Source organism: Martes martes (genome assembly GCF_963455335.1).
Source record: "Martes martes genome assembly, chromosome: 7".
NCBI lineage: Eukaryota > Metazoa > Chordata > Mammalia > Carnivora > Mustelidae > Martes > Martes martes.
Genome location: NC_137894.1, coordinates 104,155,084 through 104,170,287, shown reverse-complemented (window position 1 = coordinate 104,170,287; position 15,204 = coordinate 104,155,084). Strand labels below are relative to the sequence as shown.

The following is a 15,204-nucleotide window of genomic DNA, read 5'->3' as shown; positions in this document are numbered from 1 at the left end:
CTTTCTGCCTACTTGTGATCTCTGTCAAATAAATAAATAAAACCTTTAAAAAAAAAGAGAGAGAAAAATGTTCCAACTACAGAATTATTCTTGGATTAGGGCTGGTAATCCACCATGAACTATTTTGTTTATTTTATAGAAAAATGTTTTGAGTTTTTAAATAGAAAAGCAATAAAACTGATCTAAATATATATTTAGCATTTAAGAAGCAAAATTAAGAGACCAGAAATAGGTAAGGGATAAGAAATACACTGACCTAATCATCTTTTAAAAATGGAAACATTCATGTAGGAGTCTATTAATGTGCACAAAAGGCAAATTTACTTTAGGATTTATACCAAGGGAACATTTTGAATACCTGCTATCCTGATGTTAAGGCATGTAAGCCTAGCAATATTCATGGCCTTGATCGTCACAGAGTCTGCCTCTTGTAGCATGTTTCCTAAATAGTTCATGCTAGAAGTTGAAATTATAAAATGAGGTTTCTTAAAACTTGTAACATCAAAAATGCCATTTAATTTATTTTACACACACAATTTATTCCAAAAGGATTTGAGGTGGTTGGTGGGGGAATACATATAGCAGTAGCCCTGGCCAGAAACCCCATAAAACAAAATACTGATGAGCAGACAAAAAAAAGTCTCTCTCCCCCCACCCCAGAAAAGTTTAAGCAAATGAGGAGTGGAATAAATCAAAGTTTATACTTCTACCCTAAAATTAGCAAAGGTGAGTTTCCTACAGTTTGGGGGGGGGGGTAGAAACTACCAATACCTTTAAAAAATGCTTTTGCAAAAAAAAAAAAAAAAAAATGCTTTTGCTTAAATTAAAAAACATCCTTTTCAGAAAGCAGCAGCTGTAAAAATGAGAAACCAAGGTGTCCTGTTTAAAATGAAGCAGCGTTCACCCTAGCTAGAGATTTGTAGATGAACATCAAATACCAAGTATGATACAGAGAATAGCATTTTTCTTCTACTTGTTTCATGGGAACGATTACAAGCAGAACTGTCCAAAAAGCAATACCAAAGAAAAATAGGTTCTAAAGTGAAACCTAAAGCATTTCAGTTACAGAATATCTGAGAAGCTAGAGGAGCTGACATAGGAAGAAATGTGCGTGGAAGGCTGACACCTCTCCATAGGTTTTTGCAGCTTCTGTCTTCAATGAGAAGACATCCTCAGACTCCTCCAGAACTCCCCAGGCAGTGGGCCCTACTAGAAGCTTAAGGAATTCTACATTGCTCTTGAGTAATTTTTAACTTCGAAAGTATATTTTAACCACCTGGGAAAGTCTTTTTTATTTTTTAATACCAATGCCCAGGCCCTATCCCAGATCGGTGAGGTCAGCATCCCTGAGACTGGAACAGAGGCGTTTTTAAAGCTCCCAGAGACTCTAATGTGCAGCCAGGGTTGAGACACACCAAGGAACCCAGGCAAATGCTGAAAAAAGTCAAGGATGAGTGTAGTGACTATGTGTTTGAACTTCAGTTATGACAGGAAAATATGTTCAGGGAGATGAGGCATTTTTGTTTATGTTTAAGTTTTTGTTTGGTTTTGTTTTGTTGCTAATCCTAGGCTACCCTACTTCTCACTGGGCTTACCCTCTGGTGTAAGATGCTTCAATTCCTCAAGATAATGACACCCACCATTAACTGAGCTCTTATCTGGTGCCAGGCACTGTGCTGAGCATCACCCCCAACATTATCCATAATCCCCATTATCCTGCAAAATAAGTATTAAACTCACCTGCCCAGGCAGCCATGAAGAAGGGGCTTAGCTGCTCCCATCACAGAGCAAGAAGGTGAAGCAAGTGAAACTAGAATTTCAGTTATGCTTTGGTTTTCTTTCAATTTTATGTGTTTATGCTTTGAAAGGTAATTTAGTCACATTTCACAGATTTGTAAAGTATAAATGTTTATAAAGCTTACATGTAAGGTATAAAAAAAATTAACCTCACTCAATTTTTTCCATCACACTGAAGTTCAAATACATAGTGGCTTCAGTCATCCTGACTCCTATCACCTAGCCACTTGGTCCCCCTCCCCAGAAACAAGTTAGCAGTTTCTTGTTTATCCTTCCAAAGATATTTAATGCGTCATTAAGCAAATGTATGTATGTATGTGTATGTGTGTGTACGTACCACACGTTTGGATTCCCCTCCCCACTGTACATGATGGTAGCTATTTTGCCCACAGTTTTTTTTCACTTTAACGATATTTCTCAGAGACAATTCCACATCAACATGTAAACATTTTACAATTCTTTTTTGTACTACATAATACTCCATTATACAGATATACCACAACATTTTTAGTCAGTCCCTTATTGACAGGCGTTAGATGGCTGCCAATTATTTGTTGTTACAAAAAAATTCAGAATGAATAGCCCTGAGCAACATTGTTTCATAACTACAGATAATTATATCCATAGAATACATTCTTACATGTCAAAAGTCATGCCCTTTCCACTACTCCAAGCTGCCTCAGGATTCTAAGAAATAATTCAGACTCACAATGATTCATATTTAAATTATTTTATTTAATAATTTTAACTAAATACCCAAATTATGTTTTTGAATTTAATAAAAAATTAGAAATTGTTTTTCAGAATATGCTCAAAACACCAAATAGTTTGAGACATGGTTTTATGCTTGAGAAAAAAGACTTCAAAACCAGTGGCACAAATACTATGCTGGCTCTCACTTCCCTTTCAGAAGGTATCTGCTCCTGAGGAGTCCGTGTCCCCCTGGACGGTGCTGATGCTCAGAGACTGAGAATAGTCCTCCAGCTTCACTGAGGGCAGCGTCACAGACGTCTTGGTGGGTGACGTCTGCGAAGCAAAAAGTGGTACCGCTTTACCGCCTGCAAAAAGGAGAAACACTCAGCTAAACAAGCATATCCTGAGTACTTAGATGCTATAAGCTTTTTGACTAATATCAGGCGAGGGCATCCAAACAAGGATTGCATATGAGATCATTTCTTTCCTCAAGGAGCTCGGAGCTCAGAACTTCTCAGAGATAACATACACCTTCCTCCTTTCTTCTCCCTCCCCTAGACAATTATGGACAACATTTTAAAAGTAGGTTATGATCTGACTATTTACACTCCCCTCCCCAACATTCGTTTGTTGAAATCTTAATGCCTGATGTGATAATATTAGGAAGCGGGGAGTTTGGGAGGTGCTTAGGTCGTCGGAATGGAGCCCTCATGAATGGGATTTATAAAAGAGGTCCCTCACAGAGCTTGTTAGCCCCTTCCACCATGTAAACACACAGTGGGGGGGGGGGGGGAAGACGATGAGAAGGTGATGGCTGTGAACCAGGAAGAAGAGATTTATTTTGATTTCTCCAGAAGTGTGAGGAATAAAATTTCTGTTGTTTATAAGCCACCCAGTCAGCAGTATTTTGTTATGGTAGCCTGAATGGACTAAGATGATACCCAAGTGCCAAGAGTTGTGGTACAAACGACAAATGCCAGGTAAGACCAGGTAGGGGTCAGAATCTAGTCTCTGAAACCCAGACTTACCCTCTTACTCACTGTATGACCTCAGCAAATAGTTTCACCACTCAAAATTTCAGTCCTTCCATGTTAAATGGGTTACTAGTACCTACCTTGCAGAGTGTAATGAGGACAAAATAGTATCGGTAAAGAGCCTGACAACAGAGCTTTGCTCTTAGCAAGTGCTTGAAAACTCAGAGTTACCAGTACCACTAACCAGTACTATTTAGTATAGTACTAGCACTACTATCATTACTATTACCATCAAGTAAATAGCTAAGTCTAATTTTAAAAAAACACACTGGAACAGCCCTAAAATAAGGATTTGCTACTAAGTTACAAAAAGAACGTGACTTTTTAAAAAAAGTGATATGAACCAGGTGAAAATCATCTGAGGTCAAAGTGCCAAGGCACTTTGTTTACCCTTTTTCCTACTCCTACAAAATGAACGTTCACCTCAGGATCATGTCATTAATGCTCATTTCTGAGTGCCTAAGAGTGCTATGCTATTAGTTAACAGAACTGATAGAAGGGAAACAAGGTTAAAGGAAAAAAGTAATAAAGTGATCATTCAAATAACATTGACATTTGACTTTGTAAAGTATTTTTTTCTGTAAAACAGACTTCTCTTCATGATTGCTACATTTAACCAAATACAGAAAAAAAAATCTCCACTCCATGGACTGAGAGTACTGGGAGGCAATAAAGAAGCCAGCCTGTGGCAGAGGAGACAGTTTGGGATGAAGAATTCATTAATATGTTAAACAGAAACCCAGAGTTGACCATAAATGTAATCTATCTGCCTCTACCCTAACTCACTTCTTTAAGTTTAAAGCACACCATCCAAGAACATGAAGAATGCCAACTTGCTATTATTTAAGACTACAAAAATCCCTGTTTCAGATTTTATGGCTTTACTGTATATACATAAAAATAATAAGCATCTTAAAAACAAATTATCTTTAATAATCTTAAAGAGATTTCTGAGTCAAGAGCCATAGTAATTTTTCTAAAACTCCTTTACATTTTTCAAGTAGTTTTCACAGTAATAAAGTGGAATTCTCCACTACATTTTATAGGGACTATGGTAAAAATAGACATTTTCAGAAACTTCAATGATGATTTAATCACAGCTGTCCAAGATGATCGGAGTATTTGTAAAAGCCAAACTCCTTCACATTAGGAAGTCTTACAAAGACTTAATATTATACCATTCCTTTTTGTTATTTGTGTCAATTTCATTTTTTTTTTATAAAAGAGGGACAGATAATAAGAATTGGCAACATTATAGCAACATCACAAATTATAATAGCACAGTATAATCTTCTAAGAAGAAAACAAGCCTTATGTCAATTTGAATAGAATAAATATTTTAAATAAGGAGAGACTTTTTGAAATTTAGTTCTGTCAGGATATGATAAAAACTAAAATGAAGACGCAATAAGAACTGCTTTAAAAAAAGATCTTTATAGGACATAAACATTATTTAAATGTTCTGTCATTTTACAAAGTCATGATTCAGAACACACAAAATAACCAGGAAAAGTATCCAAGATCAGAGCTACTTCATCAATAAAGTAAAAACAAATATAAAGTAAAACCAACGCCAAGAGCAAAATTAATCTTCAACCCATAAGAGCTCAATGTTACCTTCCCCTAATTATTAAGAAAAATTCCATTCCTTTACGTAGCTGCCTATCTGTCAAAACCCTACTGATACCAGATATTCTTTTCTCTGTTACGTCACAAAACTGCTTTACGTGTACCTTCCTTTCCTACTATGTGCACTAAATTACTGAGTAAATTGCTCAATGATGTAACAAGAGCTATAACTTTTTTTGGATCTCAAAGAAATCTGCAAGTCTCAGAGAACATATTAAATTCAATCACTGCAAAGTTACGCTATTTCTCATAGTTAATGCCTTATACCTACACAGCAATTCATAATTGCAAAAATCTTTCCCCATCATCTTACCTCATCCTGACAGTAATTCTGGGAGATAGACAAGGCGACTGAGGCAAAGGGACAATAAAGTGGGATTTTCCAAAGCATACTCTCACCAACTAAACATCCCTACAAGCCTACGGTTCTGAGATTCACAGATGAAGAAGAAATTGTCCTCATCCTCAAGAAGCACATAAGCTAGAAGCAGAGACAGACATGTACAGCAATAGTTAGTTAAAGTGACAAGTAAGTTAAAATGACATGGAAGTAGCAGTTGAAGTAGGATTTCAAAGATGTGGAAGGTGATGAAGGAAAAAAACAACAAAATAAAGTCAATATGAAGTCAGTACTTTTTTTTTTTTTAAGTCAGTATGTTAAAGGAATTCTGTTCTGAAATCAAAGTACTAATTGGATTGAAGGAATGATGAGAGAGAAGGCTGTAAAGGAAGGTCAGGGTCAAGTTCAGTAAACAATGATGAGTCACAAGATTCTGAACAGAGGAGTTGGATGACCAAATACATTTTAGAAGAGAGAATTCCAACAGCTGTGTGCAAAATAAGGAGATACGAGAGAGATCTATGGAAATCGTCCATTCAAGAACTGATGATCCTTGCCACTGGAAATAGATTCAAGGTTTTGGCGGAAGACTCCCAACTTATAAAGAATTGAGTATGGCCCTGAAATTACAGGGTTAGTTGACTGATTAGGCAGTAATTAGAACACGAACCAGCCTGAGGCTATGGAGTTATAAAGAGGTGTGGAGATACTGGGATCAGTTACATACCTGATGAGCGTGAATGCCTACAAGATATGTGAAGGGACTTCAGCAAACAACTGGAATCAAAGGTGTTGGAGACCATCAGGCAGTTTTAGAGACAGAATTAGCGGTCATCTATATAGATACAATAATTAGAGTAATGAGAACAGTGATAACCTAGGGAGAGAAAATAGGCCGAGAAGAGAAATGATGAAAAAAATTCGAGGAAGGACAAAGAAAGGTGAATGAAGAGAAAATAACGAAAAACAAAAGGGAAATATCAGAGAGATAAGTAGGAAGAGACCGAAGAGTAAAGAGTCACACGAGGTAACAGATGATTAAAAAAAAAAAAGTCTAGTATAATTCATCTAATTAATTCAAAACTGGAAGTGCTGAGACATCTCACTGCCTTCTGCACTATAGCAAGTATCTCCATGACTCAAACAAAACAAAACATTACTTTTAAAAGTGGGTAAGATAAATTCCATTCATGTAACATGCAATAGTAGGGGCAGGTAAGGAGAGGATCAATAATGATGTTTCAAGCTCAAGTCCCTTTATGACAGGCCAAGTCTAGGGTCCAAATGAGATCTGCTGTCCAGTCACTTGGGAACGGTCCCATCCAAACTGTCAGAGTGAGGCTTCTGGAATAAGGCAGGGCAGAGCCCATCCATCTATCCACCCAATAAATATCAACTGAGCACCTACTATGTGCCAGGCACTGTTCCAGACTCTGGAGATATCAGCAATGAAGAGAACAAAGGCTCTATCCCACGACCATTATAGTCCAACTGAGTGTAGGGCAAATGACACACACACGTAAGGAAACAAACATAATATGTCAGGAGGAGATACGTGCTAAAAAGAAAAATAGGTAATGGGTAAGAGGGATGGTGAGTGATAAGAGATTTTAGGAAAGTTATGTAACTTCTGCACACCCTAGTTTCCTCATCCTTAAAATAAAGATAAGAGTACCTTTCCCAGGGGGTTTTATGAGAATTAAAAGGGATAATGCATATGCAGTGTTCTGCCTAGTGCTGGCACACAGAAAGCACTCACAACAGATCAGCTCTTCCTTTTAGGTAACTGGAAAGAAACTATCCCAAGAGGTAATGACCCTCAGGATGGGCTGCAAAAGGTAGTCTGCTTTAGAGAGGGTAAGAATGTTTCACTGAAATGCACTAAGAAAAGGGAAAAAAAACCACACACACAAAAAAACCCATAGCTCTAGAAGGCCTCCAAATAGTCACGCTATTTTAACTCAAGTAATTATGTTTTAGTCAATGACTTAAGCCAATAAAATGCACCATTTTATCCAAAGGTGTTTGTAAATGTGCATCTGGGGAAGACTTTTTGAAGAGCTCATTTACTTTATTTCGAACAGTAATTTTGAACTTTAAATAAGGACTTTTTAGACTGGGAACATTAAAAAAAAAAAAAAATCAGGCAAATGAGTGTTACCAGACAAAAAGAGTCACCTTCATATCCACTTATGGTCCTCATAGAGTTTAATCTTTTTTTTTTTTTTTTAAGGAAAAAGACATCATGTCTTAATAAATCATCATTAAAGCAAACATAAATTTTCTGCCTATATTAAATGTAGTTTGATGCTTTTAAAGTTTGACTTTTTAAATTTCCACAGTCATGTCATTACTCTATGATGTAATTGTTTCAACAGCTGTTTTCAGAGTTTTTTTTTTTTTTTAAGAGACTACTCCTTGATTCCGTGGGTTTGCAGTACATCATTTAACTTTGCTACATTTAAGCTGGGATGTCATTGAGTCAGACCATGTATTTCAAGCTGCCTAAGACATATTTTAATACCTCTTTTAGATGTTTGAAATTCAATTTTTTTTTTTTTGCTTTAAAGGTATTTATAATTCATGAAGAAATTTTACATTTGATGTTGGATTTTTAAGACTAAGGAACAGAAAAGTTAAACTAATTTATTCTAAGGAATACAAGTAATAATATAGGATTTTTAATGTCTATTTAGATTTTGCCCATATATTGTATGTATGTTTCTAAAAATATGCATAACTTTGTAAAAGTTTTTTGGGTTTAGATAATGCATTTCATCAGGAGGTTTCAGATTCTGACCCTAATCCTCAAACACTTGGTAACTCATTATTCTATCTCTGTTATTTGCAAACTGAGAGGAATCCAAACAAAGCATTCTCTCCTCAAACAACATGAGACAAGCAGAGAACAGAAGAAAACATTCCCTCGATAGCTTCATAGAAGAGTACAGCATCTCCAACTCTTCAGATTAAGTAACACATGAGGCACATGTGATATGTACCAACTTATGGCATTCTTCTATGAGTGGATGAAAAGATAGTTGAGTGACTTTAAATAGCTTGGATTTGGGTTTTTCTACATGAAAATAAAGGCTGGTTTCTTATAAATGACAAATTAAAAAATAAAGTCTAAAAGGAAACAAATGTAATCATCTTGAATCCACATACATGAAGGATCTTAACCCAGGGCATACGGATGAATGGCCAGGGATCTGTGAACGCTCTGGAAAAGTATGTATATTACTTTCATGTGAGTACAGTTTGGGAGGGAGACAGATGGCCATAGCTTTCAGTGCGCTAGATGGTCTGCGGGCCCCCAAATATTTCAGAATCACTGGCTTAAAGGATAGCCCAGCCCCATGTGCAAGTGAGTCACATCTTTTGAGCTGTCCTTCCAGCAGCAGTGGTGAAATACAGGAATTCCTGTCCTGTCAACTGTGGATGCCTCATTCTCTCTGAAAGTGATTTGGTAATTTGCACTTACCAAACTGCATTGTGATTATTTGTTGATGTGTCTGTCGCTTGCTCTAAATAAGATACTCCGTAAGAGCCTGGGCTGGGACTTGGAGTCTTTGCTGTCTGACTAGGACAGCAGGTACACAGGAAGTATCTGTGACCTTATCATCTCAATTGTTATTTGCTTGGGGGTCTGTTCTGTTAACTCAATGCTGTAGGAGGGCCGTGACTTCGTCTTATTTACCTCCGTATTTTACAAAGTTGTAGCACAACGGTGAGCACACAGTGGGCCTTGAAACGGCTGCTGAACTGGACTGATCTGCTTATACCTCAAGAGTCTGTGGATTCTTGCAGCTAACAGCCTGCTTAGATTCTCGCTGACCAGATCCTGTCTTTAAAATCAGCTCTGAGTTCCAGCCACGCAGTTGGCTTCCCAGCTGTCTGTGGAAATGTTACAAGGATTTCAGCTGTATTTTATGGAGTTCTTGAAGCATTTTTCCTGTCCACCCTGGGCTCATCCACTCTTGCTTTAATTCCTTGTTTAAGCAGCTGCTAAACTACCCTGCTGTATTCAATTCTCCTCACATACTTAACCCGACTCCCTCTGCAGATTTTGCAACATCATAGCTTCAGTGTTTGAGGACAAATACTACAAGTCTTGTTGAAGAAGGTGCCTAGTCATTTCTGTCAAGTACAGAATGCAATATTTTATTTACCTCTACTTCCCAGATTAGTTATTATTAAATGTTTCTTTCCTTCCTTTCATGTTGAAAAGAGTGATTTAAAATGTTACTATAGTCTCATTCCAAAATGTGTTTTAGACCTATAAATCTTATTGTGTTTTTTAAGTTTACTATCGCTTCTGTTTTTAAAATGAGTTGACAAATGCTTATTTTGAAATGTATAATTTAGGATAAAAATAAAGCAGTTCCTATAGATAGAATAAATGTATTGGCACCTGTAAAAACAACTCCAATTCTTTTTCTTCTAAAAAGCAATAGTTAATGTGAAAGGTTTGTTTCTTCTTATGCCAGGTTCCAGCTGCTTCACTTTGTTTAAAACTGACTTCAAAGTTTAAACACTGTCCTGTCCCAACAAATAACCTCCCCCAGATGGAATTATCTTGAGTACTATCCTCAGTGCTCTGAATACCACACCTGCACCCTTTTAATTCAACATTTTATAAACTTTCCAAAGGGAAATGAAACATTTTTTTTCTCTCCCCTGACTTATGCTTTTTGGAGGGATGGAGTTTAGTGCATGGAGTTCTATTAGCTGGGTGAGTTTATAGGTATTTTAGAAAAATTAAAAAAGCACAATTAGTCTCTCTACTGTGCTGATTATTATCAAAGAAATTATAAGAAAATGAAAAATATTAATAGCTCCAAGTTCAACTCTTCTTCTTTTTTTTTTTTTTTTTTAAGTAGTTTCCATGCCCAATATGGGGCTTGAATTCACAACCCTGAGATCAAGAATTGCATGCTCTACTGAATGAGCCAGCCAGGTGCCTCTCAACAACTTTTAAAGTAAAAATCTTTACATGTACAAACAGACACAAGTTACAGATCGGGCTCTGTTTGTGTCCGATCCATATCACCTGAAGAAGCTACGTTGAGATTTTGTTTTCCATAAGAAAATCAGTTACGCCTAGATAAAACCATGATTCATTCCTATTCACTAAAAAGAAAACAAACTACATGCACTCCTACAGTTACTCTCATAAAATCAAGTAAACAGAAGTCTGATCTAATGACCTTAATAAAAAGGAAGTTAAACAGCTGAATTTTAACGACTATCCATGGAAAAATACTTTACCTAATGATTAGGCATCAAAAATTAAGGAAAGGGGGAAACAAAGAATACCTAGAGAATTTTCAAGTTGTGTTAAATAAAAGAAACTCACGGACCATTTCTTCCAAGGTTAAAAGTTCTCACAGATTCTCTTACTTAAGGATTTAATCATTACAAGAAGTGTAGAATCTCCCTTCACCCTGGGCCAGACAGCGGCATATTGCCCAAGACAATCTATGTGAAGCAACCAATAAAGTTGTCAGAGAGCACAGAAGAGCACTACACTGTCAAACCAACACCACATTTTAATATTAAGATGAAATAGACTGGGGAAAACCTCTTTCTGGCTAGGGAATGATGAAGTAGAGAAAAGTTAACTGAAGAGAGAAACCTGTAGCACGTGTGGTTCTCCAGCCAGCAAGATACCCCGGGCACCGCAAGTGTGTGCTCATGTTAATGGCATGCTCTTAATCCGTGCTCTGACATGCAGTCAGTCAATAACTGTCAATATCTGCTGTTCCAAACAAATTCTTCAGGCAGAACAATTTGGAAAAAATGTAGAGGATGGTAGAATCAGTATTTTCTGATTTTCTCTAAAACAAAAATCAGACTTCTCTCAAGTTTTTCTTATTTCAGAAAAAAATGTCAGGTGGATTTGGAAGAAGATACATAAATGAACATGACTTGAAGCATTACATCATTCATTTAACTGAGCAATAGGTTCTCACTGGTGACAAAGTTTCATGTTAAACTACTGTCATTATACTCTTGGAAACTAAAAATGAAATGCATTAAAGAATTAGATACAATTAGATTAATGAGGGGAAAGGCTTAAAAAGAACAGCTTTAGAAGAAAACATAGTTTTCTAAAGGTAAGACAGGGGGCAAATACAAGTTACTTATTATATTCCGACAATCTGCAAATAGACCAAAATTAAACATCTAAACTTAATACTGTTTTTAAAAAAAAAACTTTTTAAATGCATTCAAAGCACTTACTATCATGTTACTATATGAGACACTATCTCTGTTCACTTCCTACTCTGCCTCTAAGTTTCTGAGAGTTAGAGAAGGAAAGGTTACTGCTTGGCCCGCTGCAGCTATCTTTCCCACTCTACACAGCACCTATGTGCAAAGGTGGACACAACAGCATCAATCAGTTCTACCACTGAGGCCTGTTCCACTAAAGAACCTTTTTTGGTGGGTGGGGAGGGGAGCAAGCAAAATTAAGTGGCAGTCTGCTCAGAAATGATTGCTTCCAAGCCCAGAATTTAAACATATCTATTGTGCTACACTAAGAAACAAGCAATGTCATCCCCTTTCATATTAAACAAAAAAGAGTGGAAACTAAGAAAAGAAAAAGAAAACCTACCATAGGTCTAGCTAGGATTCAATTAAAAAAAAAATTTATGGGGCACCTGGGTGGCTCAGTGGGCTAAGCCTCTGTCTTCGACTCAGGTCATGATCTCAGGGTCCTGGGATCAAGCCCTATATCGGGTTCTCTGCTCAGCGGGGAGCCTGCTTCTCCCCCCCCCCCCCCTCTGCCTGCCTCCCTGCCTACTTGTGATCTCTGTCAAATAAATAAATAAAATCTTTTAAAAAAAATTTTATGTGTCCATCATTATTATATAAGATGTTGTGAAGACCACAAAGTATAAGACATTATCTTAATCCTCTTTAATTGTAAAGATAAAACTAACACAGAGCAGACTGACAGCAGCGAGCAAATCTTCCAATTAATGCTCCTGTTCCACCTCAAATATAAGAGAGTTTAAAGACTAACAATTAGTTGAGCTCTCTGCCTTTTAGCATCTTACCACTTCTAGCTGTTAATGTTTCCATCCTGGAATCCGAATTCTTCTTCTATTCTTGGTAACTTCTCTTTGCCTCTTCTTGTTCTATTGCCTTCTTTTTTTATCCTCTTTGGAAGGTGCTATATATTGTACCTGGCTGGCTTTGGAGAAAGGAGCTGTGAAACCTTTTCTATACCAGTGATTTTTCAACAGAGGGTTGGGGTAGAGAGAGGGAAAAGTCTGAATCACTTCTGGGGCTTTTTCAAACTAACCAGGGCTCCCTTCCAATCTGATAGGCTCACACTCCAAAGGGGATGTATCCCCCAATGGGACCTGCTGCTATAATGAAACACTCTTCTAAATTCATAATGACCTAAATAGGAATTTTTATATACTACATTTTCTTTGGAATAAAAAAGGAGCATGTTTTCTCTAATATTCAGATTTTTTGCTTAATAAAAGCATTTTCTTGAAACTTTCAAAAACAATGGCTTTAAAAAAACACAATGGCTTATTTCTCCTTTATTAAAACAATGATTTTTAACTCAAAAAATGACAACAATTTCATTACTCCAAACCAAAGCATACTTTAGTCAACTCTTTATATGCAACAAAGCTGCTTTATTAGAAAAACATCTAAATTGAAATAATATGCTAAATCTGTTGTTATTATTAAGATGTGCCTTCAATAAGCCATTTCATAGGCTGAAATGATTTACTGCAATGCTGGATTTTCATAAAGGAGAACAAAATAGGGGCACACAGCTGGCTCAGCTGGTAAAGCGTGTGACTCTTGATCTCATGGTTATGAGTTCAAGCCCCATGTTGGGTGTAGAGATTACTCAAAAATAAAATCTAAAAACAAAAGGTTTCCCTCCATCATCCTTTCTTATTTTCCCTAAGATGCCTAAAATTCAGTCCTTTATGTATGGTGGCTCAAGAAATATCCAGGTGACCAATGCTTCTGAACCATTTTATCAAATGGATACACCACTCTTTGATCTTATATAGGAAAAAACACCCACTTTTTTCCATTCATTCTACACTGTACTATGTAAGATAACAAAAAGTTGCAAGTAATTGACAACCAGACACTATGTTAGAGAGACATCTGAAAGCTCACAGTTAAGAGCACAGACTTGGAAGCTAAACTACCTAATGTAAATCACAGTGCCAACAGAAATGATATGTAAGTAACTTAAGAGCAATGCCTACATTTATTACTCAATAATGGTAGTTTTATTATTTTGTAGCTTGTGATTATTTTCTAACTTCTCCCAATTCAAAAAAATTCTCCTTGTTAGGCAATCTTCTCAAAATATTTTTGGACAGGGAGACTTTTTGTTGAAAAGAAGAAGTACTGCACCCATATGACCAACAGAGAGCTACAGGGGGTCTCAGAGATCATCTTATCCTTACTAATAAGGCAGGCAAGATTCAGAAATGTTCACTGACAAATCAATGTGACATATTAATAGTATTAATAGTAGGGACTAAAGCCCATAGCAAACAGTTCTTTCCCTACCTCCCAACTTTTTCAGACTCTTCTACACTAGGATATGTCTTCAGATACTGAAACCTATAAGAACAATCAGAAATTATCTGTTCTACTTCTTAAAAAATTATCAAGGAAGTAAATACAATGTAATGTTTAAGACTACAGCCTTTGCTTTCAAAGCTGGACTACATTTGATTCCCAGCTCTGTCATGTACTAGCTACGTATCCTTGGGCAAAGTATGTGACCTCATTGAGCCTCAGGTTTCTCAAATAGAAAATGAGAATATTATCATCTACCTAGTTAGGTTATTACGGATCTTAGCAAAGTATATCACATATAAGATATATGAGATGGTATAATATATAATTATATATATATAAATATATAATATATAATATACAGAGATGGTAGCTATTATGTTGTTGATGTTATTATAAATATAAACAAAACTCTACCAAAGAGAGATTCTTGATTTCTGTAATAATTTCTCCTAACAATAAAATAAAATAAGCCACTATCTCAATATTAGAGTTGTCTATTGTTATTTATTTCTGTAACAAACAGCTGGCTCATAATTCACACTTGCTAGGGAGGGGGTTTCCTGAAAGGGTGTGAGTACTGTACTCTAAAGGTAAGAATTAAAGCAGCAAAAACAACTTATACCCTGACCAACATGATTTAAAAACTGCTTATCAAGCTTGTTGACTCTAATATTTCCTCATCCTACTGCTCAAAATTGAAGAAACGAGAGGCTGCTGGGAAGATGGCAGAGTAGGAGGACTCTGGGCTCACCTCTTGCCAGGTGGCCACCTAGAGAACACCCACATCAGCATATATAACCCAGAAACCAACCAGAAAACTAGTAGAACAAACCCTCTGCAGCCGGGCATAGACAAGAGGCCACAGCGAAGCAGATCCACCCCTCTGATCGCTCTTGGCAAGATCCCAATCAAAGCAGTGCCACAAGCCTGGCAGTGTGTGTGCAGCCCATACAAGGGCTAGCATCACTCCAAAGTGAGTCCTGCTCCAGGGAGAGGAGAGGATAACCACACATCAGTCTGACTGTGAGTCCAGCAGTGGGCTGGGGGAAGGCAGATGATCTGACTGCAGGCCCCACCCACCAACAAAACCTTCTCAGGGGACAACACAGGGAAAGTGCCACAGTTTGGTGC

The 15,204-nt window shown here is 36.9% G+C and overlaps 1 protein-coding gene across 1 annotated transcript in view; it reads right to left on the bottom strand.

Annotated features, from left to right (window-relative positions):
* Positions 1-2,512: 2,512 nt before the first annotated feature.
* The window catches only part of KIAA0586, a 132,700-nt gene continuing 120,008 nt past the window's right edge, over positions 2,513-15,204 (bottom strand). The window contains exon 32 of the mRNA XM_080807340.1: positions 2,513-2,855. Coding sequence (XP_080663466.1) covers positions 2,704-2,855 — 152 coding nt within the window. The 3' untranslated portion in view covers positions 2,513-2,703. The remainder of the gene's footprint in view (positions 2,856-15,204) is intronic.